Source organism: Myripristis murdjan, chromosome 12, assembly GCF_902150065.1.
Source record: "Myripristis murdjan chromosome 12, fMyrMur1.1, whole genome shotgun sequence".
Taxonomy (NCBI): Eukaryota; Metazoa; Chordata; class Actinopteri; order Holocentriformes; family Holocentridae; genus Myripristis; species Myripristis murdjan.
The window spans coordinates 19033599-19043600 of NC_043991.1; the positions used below are offsets into that span (position 1 = coordinate 19033599).

The 10002-nt window shown below is 40.0% G+C and overlaps 1 protein-coding gene across 1 annotated transcript; it reads right to left on the minus strand.

Annotated features, from left to right (window-relative positions):
- Positions 1-710: 710 nt before the first annotated feature.
- setb (SET nuclear proto-oncogene b) lies at positions 711-9593 on the minus strand. Its single transcript, XM_030064692.1, has 8 exons — positions 9343-9593; positions 7392-7449; positions 7155-7297; positions 6585-6688; positions 6383-6496; positions 5734-5904; positions 1967-2119; positions 711-1752 (listed from the first exon to the last, which is right to left on the minus strand). The coding sequence occupies exons 1-8, from the start codon at positions 9410-9412 to the stop codon at positions 1732-1734; spliced, it is 834 nt and encodes a 277-aa protein (XP_029920552.1). The 5' UTR covers positions 9413-9593; the 3' UTR covers positions 711-1731.
- Positions 9594-10002: the final 409 nt, after the last annotated feature.

Sequence of the window (10002 nt, forward strand, 5' to 3'; positions counted from 1 at the left end):
GAGAGACTCATCTAAATCAATAATTCTTGTCAAAATACATTAAAGATCCAGTAGATAACTTTTCAATTATTGTCAGCAGTTAGAGCAAAATGTACATCCCCAGAAATTTCACATTGACAAATGTGTCAATACACACAAAAATTTTTCAACCCACTTTCCTGGACCCCGTTCCTGATCGTATACAAAGTCAAGCCATAGAAAACTGTGAGTGCGTGCATCAACTGAATCAGTCATCCAGTTGTGAGCTGCAACTTAAAAGTTTGGTTTTCCCCAGGTGATATTCCACAGGAAGGCCAGGCTTGAACCTGCCTGAGAATACATCATAGAAAGCTATCTACAGTCCACAAATATGCTCGCCAGTTTCACAACTTTCTGTAAATACATGTACTGAAGACAGATAATTCTTACCTTACTCTATAGCTTTTCAAAAAGTGCAAGTGCATGTAACAGTTAACCACCTAATTTGTGGACTGACCACGTTTGGCCAGAGTGGTTAAGAACATAAAGCTTGATGCACGATTCCAGAGTTAACGGTAACTATGCATCTTTTAGCTGAAATGCCCAATTTGCCTTTAACTTATAATTAAATTTGAACATAACAGGATCTAGATCTGTGAAGGTCTCCTACTGGATCTTTCAACAATCTAAGACTTTTTTTGTCCTTCAGTAGGCTTACTGTGCTGGTTTTTGTTTAGAAACTACTCCAAACATAGTGCATACATTTATTTATTGTAACAAAGCAACTGGTACACTTAATTTAATGTGAACAGGTTGTTTTCCAGTGGAACAGGAGAAATACTGTAGACTCCTTGGGAGATTCTACAGATGTCTTTTACTCTCCCATCTCAAAATGTTTAAGCCAAGCTCAATATTATAACAGTTTTTTTGTTTTGGTTTTATAAAAAAATGTAAATTTACAACTTTGTGGGTGTCTGGAAAAGAAAAACAAAAAGAAAGAAAACACAATATAATGAAAATTCAATTAACATAAATCCAAAGTTGTCAAAAACCCACATGCCCCACCACGCCACCCCATTAGATGGTGTACAATAACAACTGTCATAGCGAGATATAGATCCAAAAAATGTTTACAATGGTTGAAAGGAACAAGCTGGTGCTTTCAATCAGTTCCATTAGTACAATGAGTCACAAAGGAAAACTCAAAGTCTAGTGAGTCTTAGTACCCCCCCTCCCCCACCACTGGAGATATATTTTAATATACATTTATATATAAAAAGTGGCTAAGGATGCTATGATTAAGTTATCACTGCACCATGGCTTATTTTTATTGAACGCACAACAGAAACTGTATTTTCATATCTTACATAGAAATTGCTATTTAATTTAAACCTACATAGGATGACGTGCAGAATGCTACAAGTTTTTTTTTTTGTTTTTTTTTTATTCTTTTGCATGTCTTTGGGAGATGTAATATAAGAATGATAGGCGAGTCTTCCAGATAGCCACTGATCACCCTCCCACCCGCTGCAGACCCGTTGTGGACTACTGAACTATCTTGAGACGTTGCGTTATGGACAGGCTGTGGCTGCAGGGGAACAGAGGACGGACAGGCATACGGCACCGAGGGAGGGGGGGGATAAGAGAAAAAAATAAAATAAAATAACAATAATAATTACAAAAAATAATAATAAATTCTTGCTCCCATGGGTTGTAGGATGATAATGGAGAAAGGACCAGGAAAAGGTGTCTGCTGAAACATCGTTTTGAGGTTTAATCATCCTCACCATCATCCTGAAAAGGCAAACATATCTTTTAAGAGACATCCCGCAACATACATGCACATTTCAGAATTCATCTAAGTCTAAGAGTTCTGGTACATAAATACAAGATGAAAAATATCTTTTTTGATGATTAATTTTAATTAACAGCTTATTAACACCACAAGACAGCAACTCTGTGTCTGTCTTTTGGTCTTGAGTCCTGGGGTAAGCTTCCATGTCCTTACCTCTCCATCTTCTCCATCGCCATCCTCATCTTCATCTTCCCCTTCCTCTTCATCCCCCTCGTCGATATCTTCCAAGCCCTCCTCTTCGTCATCGTCGTCGTCACCAACACCGTCACCGTCACCCTCGCCCTCCTCGTCTTCCATGTCGGGGACCTGGTGAACGATTAGACATTAAAGCGCATGTTCAGTCTAACTGCCACTGTACTCCAATGTTAAACATAAAACTGTGTTAACTTAGAGCTTCTTATATAAACACAGCCTGACTCATGTGGCAGCACAGAAGGCCAGTCAGAGCAGCATTTAAGTCCCTGAGGAGCAACAGCCACAAATAATTATGAAAACCAGAGCGGAATAGCACTGACAAAAATATAGCTATAGTTCAAATGGTTTTCCCTCTTTCCAACATTCAAATGTAAAGAATCTGAATCTTGGTGCAGGTACCTAACATAATGTCTGTGATGTCACATCCGTAAAACCATATTTATGATCAACGTGGCTGCAACATATACCAGAGCTCATCACTCCTGCTAGAGGCTGAAGCGGCATTTGGACATTTTTTGGACATTTAGATCGGGTTAGCGAACTCTTCCTGGCTGTTTATGGTGTCTGTGGTGGACTGACGGACCTATCAGATTAAAAAAGATGGTGCGCGATTCTTGACACAAACTGCATCAGTCAGGGTGTAAAGGAGAACTTTGCTTTGCGCTGTGGAAGACCTGTTCTTGTTCTTCCCTCCTCCAACACAGGTTGCTTTTGAGATGCAAGCGACAGCAAACTCTCTTCATGTGACCGTACTATAGGTGAGCTTTTGTCCGTCTTTTCACTGTAACTTTTCATTGTGATTTAGGGTATATATTTAAACTAACACTGGTAGTATATGTATTTCACTATGAGAGTCACATTTTGCAAAGTAATTCGCAGCTCGTGTGTGTGCTGCAGTGTTTGGGATGATCCATTCAGATCATTGATCAATAATGAACTACAGTCTGTAAAACCTCTATGAGAAAGTGAACAAGTCTCTGAATTTAACTTTAAACTTTCTGACTTCAAATACTTTGCGCCTACCCCCAAGGGCGGACAATATAAAGATATTATAATCGATATCGCGACATGAGACTAGTTATTGTCTGGGATTTTGGATATTGCAATATTTCCATGAAGTGTTGTCTTTTCCTGGTTTTAAAGGCTGCATTATAGCTAAGAGATACAGTTTTCTTAACTTATTAGACTGTTGTAGCTGTTCTATTACTTGCCCAGCCATACAGCAAAAGAAGAAGCACTAACTCAGAAATTAGCCGCATTGATCTGCCGGGACACACCCCCATTGGAGAAATGCAGGAGATGAGCGACTTATAGTTTTGCAGTGAAATGGAACTGCACCACAAGGCCCCATGTCAGGCAACAAAGAAGTGTGCAGCCATTAAAATCATCCTAAAGGATAAACATGATGGCTGGGCTGCATGTTGCTGAGCATGTTGCACGAGTGATCTGTGGCTCTTTGGTGGACGATGGTATACAACATTCAGATGTGCCAGATTAAAAAAAAAAAAAAAAACAACTGGCTGTCGATACAGGCACTGAAGAACCCGCGACACTTGATTCTCTTTTTAAGCACAGAGCAAGCAATATTTTTTTCCAAAGAGTATTTTTTTGGCCTTCCTGCTTTACAGAACAGTGAGATTACAGAGAGGGACAGGAAAGGGCGGAGAGAGGGAATAACATGTAGCAGAGGGTCTGAGCCAGAAGAGGAGCAATGACTAGCCTTAACTATGAGGTTTTGCACTCCACACATTTTTCTTCTAAATGAAATAATATAATAATAAAAACACAATTAAAATAACATTATATGAGAAACCATAAACACATTATCCAAGCTGTGCTTTACAGTGAAACCGATGATGTTACATCAAATGAATGAGCCATGATGAACCTGACTGCTTTGTTTTGCTGCACCTTGTTGCCATCTGTTGCCCCAGTGGCCCCCATGGAAAAATCACTGATCTCATTCCATGGAGATTTGTCTTTTATCAAGATGTTAACATTCATTTTACTTTGCCTGGATTACAGGCATCCCAAAACAGGCTCATCCTCATCACTGGGGGCATCCCCGGAAAACTAACATTCATTACTGAAGATGTAAAGATGTGTTTACTCAACTTGTCTGTAAAATAAGTACAACTATTTGTGAAAAAAGCTCAGCCTTCAAACAAAGCTGGTAATTTTAAGCATTTACATGATATCATTTATTTTGAAAACTACACTATTAATAGTTATTCAACAGGGGTTTCTGTTCAAGCAATCTGACTGATCCAAAGCCATTTACTACAATGTCACAGGAGCCGCATCACTTTGTGTATTATTACACAGCTGTACACAACTACACAACAGCTGTCTAACTACCTTTTCTGCTTCTGTTACGCCAGCTAACAGCGGCTCACTGAAACAGCATTCTCCGTGTTGCCAACAATGGAAATATAATTTTTGGTTTGAATTATGAGTCTGATGAAGAAAAATGGAAACAAGGCAAACAATGCTGCTCATCAAATTTCCAATTTAGCTCCATATCAACTAAGATGAGTTAAACAAACCGGAGAAGAAACAAGGAGCTACAATGGGCCCTCCACTTTTCTAACAGCTGGCTAGAGAGAAACATGGTAACAGATGTAATGTGCCAGATGTAACGCTGCATGTCCACTGTAAACAGTCAGCCCCTCTGATTGGTTCATGTTGTTAAACACATTTTAGGCTGATAAACTACAATTTTTAGCAGAGCATTAAAAACAAATGGCAAATCAGAGCAGTAATGTACTGCTGAATTATATTTTTTTACTTAATTCCAGCTCCTGGAGATAATTTCATGTGCTTTTATTTGTAGGCTACTCTGGTAATGCTGTATTGTTAATGTTATAATAACCATTACCTTTGCCAGCAGAGTTGGTCTGGCCTACCACTGAACACTTTTACACCTAAATTACACCAGGCACGGACCTGGAGTGTTTTTTTTTTTTTTTTTTTTTAAACCTGCTACACTAGTGTGTTGTGTGGGCTGCATGTCAGCCGTGTTTTTCCCTGTTGGAGAGCCACATAGAGGAAAAAAAAGAAAAAACATCCATAGAAAAAACATAGAGTCCCACACGGGTGCATGTCTTCATGTGTATTTCGGCTGTTACAGTGTCATGTAGGTCATTTAGATCACGGGACACTAACCCTTTGTCTAGATCTCAAGTGTGGCGTGAGCAGCAGCAAGTGCTCTGTGTGTGCGTCTAACCAGGAGGCGTTCAGGTGCAGTGTTGAATGTAGGTCACCTGCGTTTCGAAGCACTCATAGCCCGATACACAATGACTGTAGTTACATGTGTAAAACGGAGGGAACTTGACTTGAGGCGTAAAGAAACACTTTAGGTTGTGTTAAATCTGTGAGGGCTGGTGCAGACAGCTGCCTAGATTAAAATGAGAGCTCATCTGTTGCATGTGACAAGTAAAAAAACACGTCTGATATGCTTGCCGTGTAGGTAAACCTCTCCATCCAAATACAGAATGATAATGATAAAACACTGAAGCTACTTGTGTGGCAATCTGATCAAAAAGTGTCCCACACACAACCCGTGTAGTATTGATCAATTACAGAATATGTCATCAAGATGTATAATATCCACTATGTCCGAGGTAGATGACACTGACTGGACCAGACCTGAATTTTTAATAAGTGTGTTACATGGATAAGCTGACATAAAGTGTATGGAATGAAGTAAAGGGCTATCATCCTACCAGGTAGTACTGCAGCGGGTTTGGCCAGATGTCATCCTTGATGACTTCTCCCAACTCGTCGGCCCCTGCATCCGAATGATCGGTGAACCAGGTGAAGAAGCTGTCCGGCTCGTCATGCGGCCTCTTCTTCCCGGCTTTGTTTGACATCTGACCTGCGCGTTTCGTCAGGTCCTGAGCAGCACCAAGAAAAAGATGGCATCGTCTTAAGTCAAGATTGCCTTCCTCTGGGTCACTGGAAAACTAACATTTGGCCTTGTCTCATGAAATTTCATGGAAGGAGCACAATGCCATAAATTTGATTAAGTGCAAAAAGGAGAAAAAAGTGTGATGAAGGAAAATCAGACAAATTTACCTTCAACTTGATTATTCACTGTTCAATTTCCAACCCTAACCCTAGTTTTCTATTGTTTTCATTTTCATTTAACATGTTTCACCTGTCTAAACATAAACGTTAACTCAATTTTTTTTATTTATGAAAAACAGATCAAAATGACATGCATAATTTCTCTTATTGTCACACAATCAAAATGGTGGTGGAGGAGTGTAATCTGGGTTTGTACGTGTATCATGAACCTTCCGAATGTGACATTAAATTCACAATCACATTGTGTGCAACCAAATTGACCAGAATGAAGAAATGCACACCCACCTTTCCAGCTTTCCACTTAATTTCAGTTGATTTCGAAGCAGGATCCCCGCTCTCATTCAAGTGAAACTCTTTGGAGAGAACCTTGTTCTCAAAGTACGGATTCTCATCAAAATACTGAAAAGAAATCTGTGTCAGCATACAGGACTTTGTGCAAACATACTGATAAATAATACTGAAGTACAAAGAAGACAAGGCGACTCACAAAATCTATTCTATAACCAGACTTGATATCCTCGAACTCAGTGACCTCCACCCTGGACAAGTAATGAAGAGCTTCCTCATCCTCCTCTCCCAGTAGAGCTGAAACTACAGGAGGAGGAACATCAGACCATTAGTGTGTGATGTCACATCAATAAAAAATTAAGAATAAAAGCTCCTTTGATATTATGAGCCTTTATCCCTGAACTCACATCACCCACATTTTTTTAAAAGTCATAATTCAGCTTTCTTTCAAGGAATGTCAGGACTTTATGGAGGCAATTTGTATTTGACAAAAATGTTGTGAAGTAGTAGTGTGTAGTTGTGAAGTAGAGACTGAATGAAGAAATTCATCCTGTCCAGCAATGTGGGCAACAAGCAGGAATTGAACTCAACTGGAGAGAACACAAATAGTTTATTTCTAAGTTAATTTCTAAGTAATTGTTTATAAAACACACTAAACATCATCTCAAGGGATGACGTCAAGATACTGTACAGCAAAACAGTCAAACAATGTGAGAAACAAAACAAAACAATTCACTGAAATAAAAAGGTCATACATGTCAGCATTTACCTTGTGGATGGTTGACAAATGTTGTGACCCAAAAGTTGGGAATTTTGGCTATGAGTTCTGATCGCTTCTGAAAGAAGGGCTGGCGTAATTTGATGTACTTCTGCTCTACCTTCAAGATTTCTTCACTGGCCTGTTCGTTCAATCTGAGAGGGGAGATGCAAACAAAATGTCACTCATCAAGATCATCACCATAAAAATAGCTTTAGTTTCTTTTTTAAGGATCATGTTTCAACTTACCTGTCAATTTCATTCTGTACTTCATCAATATGTTCAATAGCCTCCTGTTGCTCTTTTTCTGAAAATAAAACAAAACAGGTTTTACTTAACTTTTCAGAGTAAAAGACAAATATCTGCACCATGCGCTCAACCTGAAGTGCAGTGACACTAAGAGTACAGCTGACAACCAGCAGATTTATGCAAAGAAAAAAAAAAAAAATCAAAAAAAAAAAAAAAAAAAAAAAATCATATGCTTCAGGCTGTTATAGTTTGTTATAGTCTTTAGTCTTAATGATTGTTGGAGCTGGTGTTGGAGCCTGGATCAACAATTTAAGCTAAACCCACACATATCACTCACTTCATATTTCCCCTAATACCTGTTATCCTACTATGTGGCAAACAGACATTAATTCAGATAACAGGAGCCAAATTATTTTCTTGTCGGTGCAATCCTGGAAACTTTGACCTTTTGATGATTACTTCATTTGACAGATGTACAAGTAAGTTGTTAAGATTTGGACAGCCCACCGAGTTAAATCAATTAAATAAATCAAATTACTATTATTTTATTATCATTATTATTGTTAGTTATTTTATTGTTATCTAAGCCACTATTCAATTTCCACAACATCCTGACTGAAAAGCGGCTGTCAAGTGTCAAAACGCACATCACTTGCTGCAGCATCATCCATCCTTACACCATCAAGTCATTATAATAAAATTCCTTATTCATCCATCATAAGATGTAATGTTTCAGTGTGGCTTTAACTGCAACATCACGCGTGTGTAAACAGCCAAATTAGCAAAATAATCTCCTTAATAAAGTACAACTGCACCTATTTAGCCGCGTGCAAGCTCACATATCGTCTAATCTAACATCTGTCACTTACTAGTTAAGCATCAAAATAGAGACATACGGCAGATTTCTTCTGCGCGTGTTAGTGCTTCAACTTACGAGCATGAACAGATACCTGGGAGTGTAAATTCTCAAATATCTAGTGAAAAACTATCCTGTTAAATAAATTTGGACGTGCCTACGGGACAGTTCACTTTATGTGCAGCAGCCCGGTGTGTTTCCTCTGTAAACTCTGGTGACATGCTGTGGCTGTCAGTAGTCTGTGTCGGTGTCTCTGTGTGAAATCACCGCAGTCAGACCCTCGGTAGCTTCCTGTTGCTGCTGAAGGCGGCCTGGTTTGAATGCGGGGCTACACACGGCTCACTTTAACCCGCTGCGGGACTCACACACTCATTAACACGCTGCGATGCTGATCCGTGCGTCACGCTCCGTTTTAACCACCGAGAAACACCCAAAGGCGTCCTTTAACAGAGACAGTGTCGCTATCTAAGCCGATTAATAGCCCTTGTTTACATTTTGCCCAGCTACAAACACACACACACACAAACACAAAAGCCAAGTTGACTAGCATGATAAGCTACATCACTATCGCTGGTCGGCCTTCTTGACTTAAAAGTAGGACCTGAGACACAGCGAAGAGCTAATTAACCTAATAATGTGCCCAAACTTCCACGTTTGAAAACCTGCAGCCACAGATGCTAACAAAGGAAAATTAGACTTGCGAGCGATTTCAGCGACAATTTGAGATGCGTCTGTTTTGCACTGGGAAGTGAATGCAAATTATGTTAAATACACGCTGCAATGAACTTGTGCAAAGCAAATAACGGCCTGCTTATCATGAAGCAGGAGCTAATGTAAGCTAACAGCTAGCGAAGCAGCAGAAACCCAGCAGCCCATGCTGGCTAAACAGTTAGCGCCGTCAAAGCATGCTAAATTGTGAAACTGTTGTGCAAAGCGGCATTTTGGCTACACGTGGCTGTGAATGAACGGCCGAATCCAGCGTGGTACATTATTTCAACTTGACATGAGGCGGGACTACACTGACAACAGCAAAAAAGCGAGGAAAACAAGTGAAGATGGCGTTGTACATGGATAACCGCCATTCCTTAACGTTACCAGAGGTCTCGTCCGCTCCGTCGTGATTTGAGTTCTCCTTCCTGCTGATTTTCGCCGCTGAGGCCGACATGATTATCGTCTGCCGTCAGTCTTTCAACCAGATTTGGAAACCGGGTCGTTTATAACTCTTCCCTGAGAGGATAAAAGTTACTTCCACCTTGCAAAAGTGCGTTTCTTGCACCGCACGACAAGAAACAAGCGCAGCTCTGCACGCTTGCTTCTCTGGCTGTCGCTGAGCCGATTTCTAAAGCCTCTACTGCCCCCAGCTGGCTGGAGTGTGAAACTCTCATGTAACACCAAAGGCCCGAGGTGGCCAGGCACACAGCAGCTGCTCTCTCAAACCTATAATGTGACCATCTGAAAAAATACTGGGCCTGTCGTGCTCCACAGTGTTATTTCACGATTTGCTAAAGTCAGAGTTCTTCTTTATAGTGAACATTTGACTCACAGAATCGTGAGTATCATCCAAGCTGGCAGTGAATTTTTTTTTTATCACAAAACGTCAACATGTTTCAGCTTTATGTCCTGATGTCTTGTTTTTTTGTTTGTTTGTTTGTTTGTTTGTTTTTTGGCTGCAGGCTACCGTAAGTACTTATCATGTATAGTATAGTCCCCAGTGAACATTTGACTCACAGAATCGTGAGTATCATCCAAGCTGGC

Excerpts from the sequence above, each read along its gene's own strand:
- setb (XM_030064692.1), bottom strand. The coding sequence starts at position 9,412 with ATGTCGGCCTCAGCGGCGAAAATCAGCAGGAAGGAGAACTCAAATCAC. Across the intron at positions 6,689-7,154 it reads ATTTGTCAACCATCCACAAG|TTTCAGCTCTACTGGGAGAG; the intron begins GTAAATGCTGAC and ends CTCCTCCTGTAG. Across the intron at positions 5,905-6,382 it reads TTAAGTGGAAAGCTGGAAAG|GACCTGACGAAACGCGCAGG; the intron begins GTGGGTGTGCAT and ends GGTGCTGCTCAG.